Source organism: Lepidochelys kempii, chromosome 4 (genome assembly GCF_965140265.1).
Source record: "Lepidochelys kempii isolate rLepKem1 chromosome 4, rLepKem1.hap2, whole genome shotgun sequence".
Taxonomy (NCBI): domain Eukaryota; kingdom Metazoa; phylum Chordata; order Testudines; family Cheloniidae; genus Lepidochelys; species Lepidochelys kempii.
In genome coordinates, this window is record NC_133259.1 from 53,250,635 (window position 1) to 53,267,208 (window position 16,574).

The 16,574-nt window shown below is 43.1% G+C and overlaps 1 protein-coding gene across 5 annotated transcripts in view; it reads right to left on the minus strand.

Annotated features, from left to right (window-relative positions):
• Positions 1–568: 568 nt before the first annotated feature.
• LOC140910424 (uncharacterized) overlaps positions 569–16,574 on the minus strand; it is a 28,199-nt gene continuing 12,193 nt past the window's right edge. For 2 of the 5 annotated variants that reach the window (XM_073341230.1, XM_073341229.1), the window contains exons 3-8: positions 15,371–15,397; positions 12,555–12,731; positions 10,503–10,529; positions 4,100–4,179; positions 3,329–3,404; positions 569–2,883 (exon numbers count right to left, since the gene is read on the minus strand). In XM_073341230.1, the coding sequence (XP_073197331.1) occupies positions 3,330–3,404; positions 4,100–4,179; positions 10,503–10,529; positions 12,555–12,731; positions 15,371–15,397 (386 nt within the window). In that variant the 3' untranslated portion in view covers positions 569–2,883; position 3,329. Of the gene's footprint in view, positions 2,884–3,328; positions 3,405–4,099; positions 6,303–6,375; positions 9,471–10,502; positions 10,530–12,554; positions 12,732–15,370; positions 15,398–16,574 lie in introns of those variants that run through there. The other 3 variants (XM_073341231.1, XM_073341232.1, XM_073341233.1) reach the window with 3 other exon arrangements.

The following is a 16,574-nucleotide window of genomic DNA, read 5'->3' on the forward strand; positions in this document are numbered from 1 at the left end:
GTGTAAAGAGTTGTCACTTTGGATGGGCTATCACCAGCAGGAGAGTGAATTTGGGGGGGGGGGGGGGGGCGGAGGGTGAGAAAACCTGGATTTGTGCTGGAAATGGCCCACCTGATGATCACTTTAGATAAGCTATTACCAGCAGGACAGTGGGGTGGGAGGAGGTATTTTTTCATATTCTCTGTGTATAAATAAAGTCTGCTGCAGTTTCCACGGCATGCATCCGATGAAGTGAGCTGTAGCTCATGAAAGCTCATGCTCAAATAAATTGGTTAGTCTCTAAGGTGCCACAAGTACTCCTTTTCTTTTTACAAGTATTAATGAACAGCAAATAAAAAAAGGACAGAAATATGGCTGACCTGAACTGCTGGCGCATGAACAAATATCTTTGAGCCTGCTTCTGCAACATTCAACCAGCACTATAGAACCATACAGGGCAATAAAATGTAGTAAAGCATTTAAGCATATGCTTAACTTTCAATTAATCCAAATTAACTATGACATTTCTTTAACAAAATACCCTGAAATCTGCAGACTATGTCTATATCAAGCAAAACAAAATTATAGATTGCTCTTCCAAAATTCAGAGTTTATTATTCTTTTTGTGGAAATGAAAATATAATTATAATTGCAGTTTTTAGCAAGACTGGAATGAAACAGAATTCTTGTAATGAGCTCATCTTTAACTCAGATCATGTGTACACAAAAGCAAGATTTTAGCTCTCATTTGTTAAGCACATAGGAAAAAAAGTGGCCAGCATTTTCAATTACCTTTCTGTGTGATCAGTCTTATCCGGATCCACTGAAGTCAATGGCAAATTCCCTTTTCCCTTAATGGTGCTGAACTAGCTTTCATCTTCTCTTCCCCTCATGCAAGGAACTTCTATACTTAAGATTTTGCATCCTCATAGAATGTTGATTACTGGTTGAAGGCTAATATAACTCAATTCCGTATTATTATTAAGAAGGAAGATATCATGCCTGAGCAGATTTGGAAACAGGCCAAAACCTATGATTAGATTTTCTGGATAAGGTACTTGCAAAAGCACCTGTTACCTGAGCACCTCAATCTTTAATGTATTTATCCTCACAACATCCTTGTAAGGTAAGGAATTGCTATTACTCCTGTTTTACATACCGGGAACTGAGGCCTAGAGAGATTAAACTATAGCTTGACTATAGGCCACACAGGAAGTCTGTGGTAGAACAAGGAATTGAATCCAGGTCTCCCAAATGCTGGGTTAGTACCATACCCACTGGGTCATGCTGCCTCACCTTGCCACTTTATTAATATGCCAACTTTACATAGTATACTGAGACTTAAGTATGCGACTACTAAGTGCTGGATTCTGCACTCACATTGCATAGTACTTACTCACATGAGTTGTTCCATTGATATCAGTAAGTAAATAAGTGCTACCCACTCAGAGTAGAGTAGTGGAACAGGGCCCTTAGACTGTACTATGAAATTCAGGAAATGCAAGATTCCCAACCTTAACTGTCACCTTTTTATTGATTATAGTTATTGTTAAGCACAGGGGCTGAATGAGATAAAAGAAAACCACAATTTCTACTCTAAAGAGTCTCCAATTTAAAGCTTGCACATTTAGTGGTCTGATTATGCATTTATACTAGTTTTTGCACAGGTGTATCTTCATTAGCTCTGGTGAAGAAAATCTTGATTTATATTGGTGTGAGAGGAAAAGCAGACGGGCCTATATATTACAAAAGGGTTTTTCCGTCTAGGATCATACAACCCTGATTGCAGTAACACTAGTTAGCAAATAACTTCATACCACGGAAATAAGCTGCATTGTTTTCTTACATTGTGTTTGTAAAACTGTAAACATGGTATACAGGATCGTAGGCTTCCATGTTAAAACTACACATTATTTTATAACACTTGATGAACAAATATAATGTTTTGTGTTATTGCATATATAAGTGTTATGATTAGATGATAAAAATCCCTATTGTGCAAAAGTGTCTCTGGAAACCTGGGGCCAGATCTTCAGCTGGTGTTAATCAGTATGGCTCCAATGAAGCCAAGGAAGCTATGTCAGTTTGCACCAGCTGAGGCTCTGGTCCCTTAACTTTACATTTTCTGATTTTAGTGAGCATAACATTTCAATCTTAGCAGTACATTAGCATCATTTTTGCATTTAATAGCAATACATTGTGCTGAGACTCACTTTTACTTAGGTCATTTATTAAAAAACAAGCTATGTACAAATAATTAGGGACTAGATTGTCAGAGGCTTTTGGGCAGATGAATCGGTGGGAGCAGGGGGCGTAAGGAGTTTTCTCCGCACTCCTTAGGGGCTCCACATAAGGGCCCAGAAAGACCCCAGTTCCTATACTCAGGGAAGCACAAGGACTGCCCCCCTCTGTGTCTCCCTCCTGCTGTGCACCCTTAGGGCCACGAATCCCCTAAAGGAAGCAGGCAGGGGCAGGAAGAGAAGGGTCATGGCATGCTTCTTCTGCATGCTAGAGAACTGGGAGAGGGATTATGCCTCCCCCCGTTCCTCATATGCTGGTGCAGATTTGTACCTAAATGATGGAATTTGGCCCTTAGAGAACTATATTAAAGTAAGGTGAGCTTTTTTCCACAACCAAAAAGGAACAGGCAATGAATAAAGATTTGTAGCAGCCAGCACCAATGAACATCTGCTTATTACTGTGACTAGATTCAGGAACACACCAAAATGTGCCATTTAAAAAGAAGTTTACACTACTGAGAGTGCCATTTTCTGTGATTAAGTAGATTTCTTTGAATTTTTCCAATCCATTTTAATCTCTCTGAATATTCAGCCATATTAGTTCTCTTTGTGAGATGTTCTTGAATGGCTATTAAGTGAGAGTGCTTTCATTTCTTCTGCCCACCTGAAAATGATACAAAGAAAAACAGGAAACAGTAAAAATTCACATGAATTAAGAATAAGATGGTTAACACACCCCACTATAGTGTATAATATAGTCAAATACAAAATAAGGACCAGAAATCATGGTTCAGAAGTGAAGCTGAGTCCCACAGGCCATGGTATTGCATGGTTTTAATGCTGTAGCAAATGGCTTTGCATGAGTCTTGTTTGGAGATTGAGGGTTTTTTTCATAATGATACTTTTGGGGTGTGAAACTATATATTGGTTGAAACTGAAGAAAATGTTGGCATGGATTCCTGTGAAGCACACAGCTCTAGTGTGTAGGTTCACAGAATCCGAGTAAAGCCGCAAGTAGATTATATATGCTCAATCATAAAGAGTACTCTCCTACACCCTCCATTTTAATGGCCATTCAAAAGAACAGAACAAAACCAAGGACACTCTACCTTAGCTTGGTTCTTTTGTTTCAATGGGATTTAAGGGAATAGTTACTTCTACTGAGTTCAAGTCAAATGAGGTTTTCTGTACAGGAAATAGAAATATGTTAACATCACTGCTGTACACATTCAAGCTGTAGAAACCAAATGGAAATATTATAATAATAAATAATAATAAAAGATCTGCTGGTCTTATTTTTAATCTCTGTAATCTATTTTCCTCATACCGATCAGTTTCAATCATATCATTGCATGTTAAAATTGTTCATTCTTTAACATTTCAGTAAGCATTAATTTATTTTTTAATATTAAGGTTACAGATAGATGACTTGAAATGTTAATGTGCCAACATATTATTAACTTTCCATGCATCTTGCCTATAGTCCTCAGAGAACTAAAGAGCACAATCTAAACTGGATAGGCTATGTTCTCTTAGGGTCAGTGACATTTTCAGATGGACTGTCATCTGCTGGTGCTGAACCTCCTGGTGACAGAAAAGTATCTCAGAAAGAGATAGCATTGCAAACCAGGGACCATCATTACTCCAGAAGTGGCTGGCATTGGCCAGGACTGGAGTATAATCCAGGTATCAGGAAAATATGTATATCCTAAAAGGATTAAGGATGTCGTCCACTGGCAGAATCTCACGGGGAGATCTAACAGTGGGTGAAACCTCATTAAACGATCAGTGCAAATCTGAGAGATCACTGAAGAAATTTAAAAATAATAATATAATTACAAAAATATAAGAATAATAAATATAAAAAAGTTTACACTTACTCTTGACTTTTTCCATATACAGCAATAAATAATGACACCACAAATAAGGAGGATCCCAAAGGAAATGCTGAGTCCTATCACTGAATAAGCAAACAAATAGCATTAGTTACTGTGAGTCATCAATAAAGGGAACAAACAAGTACATCCTTTGGCAGGATATAATGGCACAAGAGATAACAGTTATATATTACAGTGAAATCTCGATCTTCAAAAATGAAACTTCAAAATTAAAAAAAAAATCTTGATGAGCACAAAAATGAACCATACATGGTGGCTATGACTGCCTTTTTCTGGACAATGTGACATAACCTAAACCTTAGCAAATCAGCTCAGGAGAACTAACCCCTAACCTCCCCTAAGTGTCTGTTGAACTTCATGAAGGACAGCACTAAGTTTAGAAACATTTTCCCAAACAATAGGTCTATGTTTTATATGAAGACACTCAATGGGATCCAAACTTTTTGACCTGCCCTTGGAAAATGTTTGGAATACAAATGATTTGTGCAGTTTTATTAGAAGTCTATGAACCCAATCTTGTGACATGGCTAGACTCCTTTTAGAGCAGGGGTCTTTTAGAAGTGGTGTGCCGAGTCTTCATTTATTCACTCTAATTTAAGGTTTTGCATGCCAATAATACATTTTAACATTTTTTAGAAGGTCTCTCTCTATAAGTCTATATATTATATACTAAACTACTGTTGTATGTAAACAAGGTTTTCAAAATGTTTAAGAAGCTTCATTTAAAATTAAATTAAAATGCTGATCTTACACCGCCAGCCCGCTCAGCCCGTTGCCGGCCTGGGGTTCCGTTCACCTAGGCCAGCAGCGGGCTGGGCAGGGCCCGCAGCCCGGACCCCAGCTGGCAAGGGGCAGGCAGGCAGGCAGCCAGAACCCCAGACCGGCAGTGGGCTGAGTGGGGGCGGCGGCCGGGATCCCAGACTGGCAGTGTCAGTCTGGAGTTCTGTTTGCTGGCTCCTGCCAGCCAGGGTCCTGGCTGCCAGCCCCGCTCAGCCCACTGCTGGTTTGGGGTCCCAGCCCTGTCCACACAGAGTAGGTACCTAACTTCTCCCTGGTTCTAGCCATTCTCTTCCTCTCTCTGCACTGAGATGAGGGTGGGAGTGTGCTGAGAACAGGGCTGGGGGTGAAGGAGCAGGTTGGGAGTTGGGGTGCAGGGTCTGGCCAGGAGCTAGAATGAGGGAGGGGGCTCAGGGTTGGGGCAGGAAGTTTGGGTAGTTCCCATTTGGTGCAAGGGGTGCAGGTGGGAATGAGGGTGTGTGTGTGGGCAGGAGCTCCCGTTTGGTGCTCAGGGTGGGGGTGGGGTGGTGGGGGGTGCAAGAGTCAGGGCATGAGGTGTGTGGGGGCTGGGTATGTGTGTGGGGTGCCGGAATCAGGGCTGGGGTTGTGGGGGGGTGCAGGTGTCAGGGCACAGGGTTGGGGTGTGGGGGGGTGCAGGGGTGAAGGCAGAGGGCTGTGTGTGTGTGAGGAGGGTTCAAGGGTCAGGGCAGAGGGCTGGGTGTGTGTGAGGAGGGTGAAGGGGTCAGGGCAGAGGGCTGGGGTCGTAGGGGTGCTCCCAGCCTCCTGCCCTGAGCAGTTCATGGCAGGGGGTTGGAGGGGATATGCCCTGATTCCACCCCTTTCCCCAAGGTCCCTGGAGCAGACAGCACACTGCGGCTCCACTTTTACCTCTGCCCCGCTTTTACCTCTCCCCCTCCATAGCAAGGGCCATCAGCTGATCGGCCCCAGGGAGTTAGAGAAGGAGGGGCAGGAACCCAGCACACTGGGGGAAGAGGTGGGGGGAGGGGGAAGCTTGCCTGCCCTGCAAGGAGAGAGCGGTGGGCGGGAGGCGGAAAAAAGCAGGCCGGGCCGGGCAAGATTTTTAGTGGCATGCTGCTGTCTGCCCAGGTCCAGCAGACAGAAGCGTGCCATTAAAAATTGGCTTGCGTGCCATGTTTGGCACATGTGCCATAGATTGCCCACCCCATTTTAGAGCAAGGTAGCCTTACCAGTACATGCCTTTTGCAGGATTTCAAGCATTAACTTCCTGCAATTTGTTTCATTCCATTTTTTCTTTCAGATTTACTTTCATTTTCACATTGTTTTCAGAAGATAGATGAGATACATGACCCAAGGTGAAGCCATTTAGTAGCCACAGCGTGGCTCTTCCATCCATAGAAAAAACAGGGTGTCATAAAGTTGAGGTGAACTGGTTAAAAATAAAGGTTTCAGAGTGGTAGCCGTGTTAGTCTGTCAGCAAAAACAACGAGGAGTCCTTGTGGCACCTCAGAGACTAACAAATTTATTTGGGCATAAGCTTTCGTGGACTAGAACCCACTTCATCAGATGCATACAGTGGAAAATACAGCAGCAAGTATAAATACATGAAAAGATGTGAATTGCCTTACCAAGTGTGAGGTTAGTCTAATGAGACAATTCAATTGACAGCAGAATACCAAGGGAAGAAAAATAACTTTTGAAGTGGTAATGAGAGTGGCCCATTTCAGACAGTTGACAAGAAGGTGTGAATAACAGTAGGGGAAAATTAGTATTGGGGAAATTAGGTTTAGGTTTTATAATGACCCAATCACTCCCAGTCTTTATTCAGGCCTAATCTGATGGTATCTAGTTTGCAAATTAATTCCAGTTCTGCAATTCCGGTTTTCACGTTGGAGTCTGTTTTTGAAGTTTTGTTGTTGAAGAATTGCCACTTTTAGGTCTGTTATTGAGTGACCAGGGAGATTGAAGTGTTCTCCTACTGGTTTTTGAATGTTATGATTCCTGATGTCAGATTTGTGTCCATTTATTCTTTTGCATAGAGACTGTCTGGTTTGGGCAATGTACATTGCAGAGGGGCATTGTTGGCACATATCACATTGGTAGATGTGCAGGTGAACAAGCCCCTGATGGTGTGGCTGATGTGGTTAGGTCCTATGATGGTGTCCCTTGAATAGATATTTGGATAGAGTTGGCACCGGGGTTTGTTGCAGGGTTTGGTTCCTGTGTTGGTTTTTTTGTGGTGTGGTGTGTAGTTGCTGGTGAGTTTTTGCTTCAGGGTGGTGGGCTGTCTGTAAGCGAGGACTGGCCTGTCCCCCAAGGTCTGTGAGAGTGAGGGATCATCCTTCAGGATATGATGTAGATCCTTGATGATGCGCTGGAGAGGTTTTAGTTGGGGGTTGTAGGTGACAGCTAGAATGTCACTTAAAGACTTAAAGTTACAGAGACGCCATCACTTACACTAGTTTAAATCTGCAAGTGGCCCATGCCCCATGCTGCAGAAGATGGCAAAAAATAACAAAACCCAAAAGCAAACAAAACAAAACAGGGTTTCTGCCAATCTGACCCAAGGGAAAATTTCTTCCCAACCCCAGATATGCTGGTCAGTTGGACCCTGAGCATTTTGGCAAGACCCAGTGGCCAGACACCTGGGAAAGAATTCTCTGTAGTAACTTAGATCCCTCCCAATCTAGTGCCTCGTCATCAGCCGTTGGGTATATTTGCTGCTAGCAGTCATAGACAGGCTACATACCATTGTAGGCAGTCTCATCACAGGATCCCCTCTACAAATTTATCAAACTCAGTCTCGAAGCCAGTTAGGTTTTTCTCCCCCACTGCTCCCCTTGGAAGGCTGTTCCAGAACTTCACTCCTCTGATAGTTAGAAACCTTCATCTAATTTCAAACTTAAACTTATTGATGGCCAGTTTATAGCCATTTGTTTTTGTGTCAACATTGGCCCTTAACTTAAATAACTCCCTCACGGTATTTATCCCCCTTGTGAAGTGCTGGGAGTGGAAGGTGCTTAGTACCACCTCATGGGATCTGACCCCCCCAAATCCATCAGAATAGATGTTTCTTTAAAAGCCAATAATTCAGGTCCTGTAATTAAATGGTATAATTTTGACTGAGTGTTTGTCTTTTCAATAAATTCCTGAATGTAACCACTTACAGAAGGTTTACAATTCAAGGCAGAGATTCCCTACTCTTGGACCATAGAGAGAGCTGGCTAGTCTCATATTGTTGGCTCCTCTTCCTCGCTTCAGCCAGAGTCCTGCACTTAGGATGGAAGAATCCCATGCACCGCTACAGACTAGGGACCGAATGGCTAGGCAGCAGTTCTGCAAAAAAGGACCTAGGGGTTACAGTGGACGAGAAGCTGAATATGAGTCAACAGTGTGCCCCTGTTGCCAAGAAGGCTAACGGCACTTTGGGCTGTATAAGTAGGGGCATTGCCAGCAGATCGAGGGACGTGATCGTTCCCCTCTATTCGACACTGGTGAGGCCTCATTGGAGTACTGTGTTCAGTTTTGGGCCCCACACTACAAGAAGGATGTGGAAAAATTGGAAAACATCCAGCGGAGGGCAACAAAAATAATTAGGGGACTGGAATACATGACTTATGAGAAGAGGCTGAGGGAACTGGGATTGTTTAGTCTGAGGAAGAGAAGAATGAGGGGGGATTTGATAGCTGCTTTCAACTACCTGAAAGAGGGTTCCAAAGAAGATGGAACTAGACTGTTCTCAATGGTAGCGGATGACAGAACGAGGAGTAATGGTCTCAAGTTGCAGTGGGGGAGGTTTAGGTTGGATATTAGGAAAAACTTTTTCACTAGGAGGGTGGTGAAGCACTGGAATGCGTTACCCAGGGAGGTGGTGGAATCTCCTTCCTTAGGAGTTTTTAAGGTCAGGCTTGACAAAGCCCTGGCTGGGATGATTTAGTTGGGGATTGGCCCTGCTTTGAGCAGGGGGTTGGACTATATGACCTCCTGAGGTCCTTTCTAACCCTGATATTCTATGATTCTATGATAAGACAACTACAATACATAAAACCCTTGTTTAATTTCTGTAGAAGCAACTGCTGTAGTAGCCACAGAGATGTTATGTAATTGTGGAGGGGAGAGGTTCCATGAAACAATTCCTCTGTTAAAAGGTGGTCCACACTATGAAAAAAGCTTATGAACCTTTGCTTAAGGCATCTGAGTACTGTAAAACCTCAGCAAAAAGTTCTGTTTAAGGAGTTAAATGAGAAAACATCACATAGTAGGGGAAAAACACACTAATAAGTGGTTTCTGAGGAGCAGCCGTGTTAGTCTGTATTCGCAAAAAGGAAAGGAGTACTTGTGGCACCTTAGAGACTAACCAATTTATTTGAGCATAAGCTTTCGTGAGCCATCCAATGAAGCGAGCTGTAGCTCACGAAAGCTTATGCTCAGATAAATTGGTTAGTCTCTAAGGTGCCACAAGACCTCCTTTTCTTTTTACACTAATAACTATAGCTAGTCACAAAACCAAAAAGTATGTTTGAAAAGTAATAGTAACATTTTCCTTTGTTTTGTCTCTCCTAGCCACTCACCACACTCTCCCATACTGAACCCCAGCCTTGGCATACAAGGAGTAATTGGAATTAGGGTAGTCAGTGAGAAAAAAAAGATACTGAAGTTATTATTAAAATAAAAATAAATCAATAGTACTTCAGTGGATACTAACTACTAATATAGCACAATGCATTATTATTAGTCAGATGAATATACAACAATAATATTAAGGTTTGCACTTAAAGAAAAAGTCCTCTAAAATTTCCTTTATAGATACAGTTCTTTTCAGGCTATTCTGGGCATGCAATATAATGTCTATTCTTCAAAACTTGCAATGGTAAATGACTTAGGCACCTAAAGAGGCAGATCAGTGCCTAAAGACCTTTGATCTGGACCTCTGGGATCAGATCCCCATCCCTGAACTGGGGAACTTTTTATCTTAGATACTATGGTGATAGGCAGCAGTATAAAAACTAAGTGCCTACCACGTGAAATCAATCGCCGTAACAAAGCCCCTATAGATTTCATGGAGTCATTGACACTTCTCGCTTTTGGGGTCAAAACTGCTTGGGACAGATTAAGAGTACATAAGGGGATTAGTGTCGTGAGCATTCTTATTCATAGATTCTAAGGCCAGAAGGGACCACTGTGAACATCTAGTCCAGGGGTTCTCAAACTGCGGGGTCAGGACCCCTCAGGGGGTCGTGAGGTTATTACATGGGGGGTCATGAGCTGTCAGCCTCCACCACGAACTCCGCTTTGGCTCCAGCATTTATAATGGTGTTTAAAATATAAAGAAGTGTTTTTAATTTATAAGGGGGTGGGTCTCACTCAGAGGCTTGCTATGTGAAAAGGGGTCACCAGTACAATAGTTTGAGAACCACTGATCTAGTCTGATCTCCTGTGTAACACAGGCCATAGAAATCCTCCCCGCTCCCGCCAAAAATCCTTTTGAACTAAAACATAACTTTTAAAAAACATCCAGTCTTAATGTCTGTTCTTCAAAACTTGCAATGGTAAAAGAAACCCAGCAGTGAGAAAGACATGGGAAGCCTATTGGAAAGTCGAAATATACATATTAAAGTTGTTGACATACCTAGTCCAGATAATTGCTGTTCTTTCTCTATGGAAAAAAAACAAAAAAAACAACAAATTTAATTTTGAGGGGAAAAATAGGCTCTTTGGAGGCAGGGGCCTCGCTTTCTTTTGTGCTTGTACAGCATCTAGCATGATGTGGGTGCTACCAGAAACAAATAATAACATGCAACTTCTCTGTCACAGTTAGTAAGTTCCCTTCCAGCTATTAATTACTGCGTGCTTATATTCACGCTGAGCACTTTGCTTGTATGCTGCATCCCATTTCACCCTCCCTACATCTTTCTTTTGTCTAGACTATAAGCTCTCTGGGGCAGGGACTGTTTCTCCTTACATGTTCATACAGCACTTAGTGCAATGAGGCCCCAATCCTGACAGTAGCCTTCAGCTCCACTGTAATACAAAAAACTATTAATAATACTCTGTTACTAATGAGGTAAGGTGGATCCTGACAATGGGGGTTCAGGTGGAGAGGAGCATGAGGGTGCGGCCTGATGTCACTTCTCCTTCCTGACTTTCTTCTGGTTATTCCACTCTCTGCCTCAGGTATGGTGCAGTGAGAAGCACAGAGCAGACAGCTGGGATGGGGGAAGGAAATCCAGCAGCCATCTGCAGGGCAAGCAGAACAGCTCTAATAGCTGCTGGAGGAGAATAATACACCTCAAAAAACCCATCTAACTCTGGCTTTGAGGCCCTACCATGACAAGAGCATAGCTCTCAAGCTTCGTGAAGCTCTGTGATTTTAGGTAAATTGTTACTTAAGTTAATTTGCATAGATATACATAGTTTGCATACAGGCACAAACTTCCATACAAATTGTGGCATTAGTGCTTGTGAAAGGCATTGGTTTGACACCAGATTTCCCTTACAAGATTCCCTCTAAAGCAGCAGGAGCAGGTTTGGGGAGGCAGGACTTTATTTCTTACATCACTCAGAAGACGGGGGAGGTCTTGTGGGGACCTCAGAAACAGCTTTGTGGAGAGCCAAGGATAACCAAGGGATCACAGTTCATTGGAAGGATGGAGTCTGTGAGTTATTGGAGTGAAGCTGGGGGAGAGGGGGTAACGACACAGTGACATTAGCCCCATTCCCCCATATTCTGTTCTCCCGTTAGGTCATTTCCCACACAGCAACTCCTACTCCTCCCGCAGCTCATATCCCCTCTGAGCTCACTTCATATCTCCTGTCCTCAATGGTTTCTGCTCCCCATCATTCCTGCTCCCTCTCAACAGCTCCTGCTTCCTCTCCTTAGTTCCCCTCAGTAACCCATCTGTTCCTCACAAATAGCTCCAGCTGCTTTCCATAGCTCCCCTGTCTCCTCCACTTACCCTGACAGTTGGGTTCTGCTGCTACCTCCTGCCTTCTGTGAGCCAGATTAAGGGCTAGACACAAGAGGCACAGGCTGAGGGCTCATTACTAAAATCCTGTGTTGTCTTAGAGTCTACATTTTTATTTTTAAAATTGATGATTGCAAAGAAAAGCTTGAAGATGTGACGAGAGTATAATCAATGTCTCAATGAGGTTTATAATACTGCAGTTACTTCCTCAAATCAAATCACTGAGGCATTATTAGCTCTTTGGCCAGCAAGTACACTCTGGCCAAAATTACCTTGATATAACAGAAGCTGCATCAGGCCGCAAAGGACTGCTTAGCTTAAACCTGGACTGAGCCCTGCACTTTCTGAAACTGGGGATAGCAAGATCTTTGCTGAATCTCTAAGACTGTAGTGCAGGCATTTTAAGGGCACCTTCACGGCACCTTCTTGAATGGTGATTTAAGGAGCAGGTCTTAACAGCAGTTAAGAAAAGGAGCCTTATACCATCTCATTGCACTAGGAAGGATGAATGGGCAAAGAAAACCCTTAGTTCTTTTCTGTCTATGCAATGTGACTTTGATGAAGAAATCTGATTTGAGGGGGAAATTTGAAAGAGTCCATCACTGCAGGAGTGGCAGGAAGAGCAGAAAATAGTGACTTAACAGGACTAGAGTGTGCATAGTGAGGGGAGAACGGATTCAACATTGTAAGGAAATAATGAGTTAAAAAAAACAGACCTGGCCCCAAAGGCAGGTTGACTAAATTGTTGTCCTTATGCACTATGGCCACCGTCGTTTCCCCCGTCGTGTCTGGGACGGTCACCTCCATGACGGGCGCTACCGTCGTCTTCCCCGTCGTGTCTGGGACGGTCGCCTCAATGATGTTCTCTTCCACTGCCATCACATCTCCTAAATCTTGTGCACACATAATATTAAAGGAAAAAAATTATCACTGGTGGGGCTGATAGCAGTGCCTTTTATTAACTCTATCAGACACTTTCCTTAGAAGACTCTGGTTTCAGCTGCTTATAACTTTGCCCAACTTTAATGATTCAGGCTGAGCTTTTTGGAAAGTTTCAGCTAAAGTGGTTTGCCCATTTAAGCAACATTTTACCCCTGTGAAAAATATTCTTACATCCTTTTCTTCTACATGGGCTAGCCCCCTATGCTTTGGAGCAAAGACTTGATATTTGAATAGAGTCACACTGGTACTGGGATTGTGCCTTTTGCCCTCGCTGTGAAAATCTGCCTAAATCTGGCTAAGTTATAAACCTCTGAAAAATCTCAGTTTGCACACATTCAGCAGCGTGCACTGAATGCCCAGGGATATAGGAACTGAGCAGGATTTGCGCTGCACTTGCTCCTCCTGCCCACTGAGAGCTGCTGTGGTGCCTGACGCCAAAACTAAGAGCAGAGAGACTGTCTGCAATTACTCAGTGCTGGCACTACTCCCCCTGCTGGCCCCCAGGAAAGGTGAAAGCTGCCTGACTCAAATCCTGAAGGGCCAGAGCTGGGCTGGGAAGAAGTCAGAACAGAGGAGCAGAGATGGGCTGTGGGAAGGGGTAGGGAATAAGATGAGGGTGGGGAGGAGACAAACTGTGGGATACATGCTAAAGGACAGGGACAGACAGAACTGCAGAAAGGCCTGTAACCACTGCAGCACACTCCCTTCCAGAACCTGGACTGCAACCCAGGATTTCCTTATGTCATCATTCCATCGCTGTCTAGCAAATAACTGCAAAACCCACTGGCAAAGTGCATGTCTGATCCCATCTAGTGGCTGGTTCACATAGCAGATAACAACCTATTACTGCTAGCAGTTATCCCATTAGTTCGTATTTTAGAGTTCTATGCTGTGGCCCTAAAGGTTACAATCCTGCTAATGACAAATAGGAGGGTCAGTATTGTTCCACATGATAGTTTTGTTGAGGTTTGTTTGTGCTTTTAAAAGTATAGGAAAGTACCTACAAAAATCTATGTTAAAAGAATGTTAAAGGTGCAAAGTCAAGCTTGTAAAAGTTAGGAAATACCAGAAGTCAGGTTGAATTCATCTTCCTTGCATGTAAGCAGCATTATACACACTTTAATCACACATTACTATTTCCACAAGACCTCTGCCTCATTCAGTGTATGCACAAGGGGGCTCCTCTTTATGAAGAACGGAAAGGGGATGAAAGAAGAGAGAAATTTAGATAAGTAGAAGGAAGGAAAAGTTAACCAGAGGGACAACAAACACTGGATTACACTGAAAGAGAGAGAGACAGAGACAGAACCCAAAATGTAATGAGGGAAAAGAAGTAGAAAAAGAATGTCATGGTAAATTATTATATTTTATTATTGAAATGGCAGTCAAATATAAATGATACTGTACAGGAAGACAAGTAAAACAATTCATATATAATGTACATCAAATACAATTTTATCTATAGCGTTATCTATAGTGAGTAATGCGATGAGAAAGATTCACCTGGCATCACTGCATGAAAAATTAAATCAATCTATGTTTGAAATAGTTAAATGTCTACCTTGGGTAAAATCCTGCCCCTAGTAAAGTCAACAGGAGTTTTGTCATTGATTATCTTCAACTGTCCCCATGTATTTTACTTATAAATATGAAAAAAATGTATTTGGCAATGTCTTCTTCCACCTTCTGCCACTACCAGCAGATCTGCATTGATAAAGGCAGAAGCACATGCTAGCCCCTTTCGAAGGCTGTAGCTGGAGCCAATCTGCCTTACTGTCTCCAAGGAGCATTGTGCCCCAGTGCTGCTAGACCCAGCTATATGCTATGGTGCCTACATGACTTAGGCACCTAAAGAGGCAGATCAGTGCCTAAAGACCTTTGATCTGGACCTCTGGGATCAGATCCCCATCCCTGAACTGGGGAACTTTTTATCTTAGATACTATGGTGATAGGCAGCAGTATAAAAACTAAGTGCCTACCACGTGAAATCAATCGCCGTAACAAAGCCCCTATAGATTTCATGGAGTCATTGACACTTCTCGCTTTTGGGGTCAAAACTGCTTGGGACAGATTAAGAGTACATAAGGGGATTAGTGTCGTGAGCATTCTTATTCATAGATTCTAAGGCCAGAAGGGACCACTGTGAACATCTAGTCCAGGGGTTCTCAAACTGCGGGGTCAGGACCCCTCAGGGGGTCGTGAGGTTATTACATGGGGGGTCATGAGCTGTCAGCCTCCACCACGAACTCCGCTTTGGCTCCAGCATTTATAATGGTGTTTAAAATATAAAGAAGTGTTTTTAATTTATAAGGGGGTGGGTCTCACTCAGAGGCTTGCTATGTGAAAAGGGGTCACCAGTACAATAGTTTGAGAACCACTGATCTAGTCTGATCTCCTGTGTAACACAGGCCATAGAAATCCTCCCCGCTCCCGCCAAAAATCCTTTTGAACTAAAACATAACTTTTAAAAAACATCCAGTCTTAATGTCTGTTCTTCAAAACTTGCAATGGTAAAAGAAACCCAGCAGTGAGAAAGACATGGGAAGCCTATTGGAAAGTCGAAATATACATATTAAAGTTGTTGACATACCTAGTCCAGATAATTGCTGTTCTTTCTCTATGGAAAAAAAACAAAAAAAACAACAAATTTAATTTTGAGGGGAAAAATAGGCTCTTTGGAGGCAGGGGCCTCGCTTTCTTTTGTGCTTGTACAGCATCTAGCATGATGTGGGTGCTACCAGAAACAAATAATAACATGCAACTTCTCTGTCACAGTTAGTAAATTCCCTTCCAGCTATTAATTACTGCGTGCTTATATTCACGCTGAGCATTTTGCTTGTATGCTGCATCCCATTTCACCCTCCCTACATCTTTCTTTTGTCTAGACTATAAGCTCTCTGGGGCAGGGACTGTTTCTCCTTACATGTTCATACAGCACTTAGCGCAATGAGGCCCCAATCCTGACAGTAGCCTTCAGCTCCACTGTAATACAAAAAACTATTAATAATACTCTGTTACTAATGAGGTAAGGTGGATCCTGACAGTGTGGGTTCAGGTGGAGAGGAGCACGAGGGTGCGGCCTGATGTCACTTCTCCTTCCTGACTTTCTTCTGGTTACTCCACTCTCTGCCTCAGGTATGGTGCAGTGAGAAGCACAGAGCAGACAGCTGGGATGGGGGAAGGAAATCCAGCAGCCATCTGCAGGGCAAGCAGAACAGCTCTAATAGCTGCTGGAGGAGAATAATACACCTCAAAAAACCCATCTAACTCTGGCTTTGAGGCCCTACCATGACAAGAGCATAGCTCTCAAGCTTCGTGAAGCTCTGTGATTTTAGGTAAATTGTTACTTAAGTTAATTTGCATAGATATACATAGTTTGCATACAGGCACAAACTTCCATACAAATTGTGGCATTAGTGCTTGTGAAAGGCATTGGTTTGACACCAGATTTCCCTTACAAGATTCCCTCTAAAGCAGCAGGAGCAGGTTTGGGGAGGCAGGACTTTATTTCTTACATCACTCAGAAGACGGGGGAGGTCTTGTGGGGACCTCAGAAACAGCTTTGTGGAGAGCCAAGGATAACCAAGGGATCACAGTTCATTGGAAGGATGGAGTCTGTGAGTTATTGGAGTGAAGCTGGGGGAGAGGGGGTAACGACACAGTGACATTAGCCCCATTCCCCCATATTCTGTTCTCCCGTTAGGTCATTTCCCACACAGCAACTCCTACTCCTCCCGCAGCTCATATCCCCTCTGAGCTCACTTCATATCTCCTGTCCTCAATGGTTTCTGCTC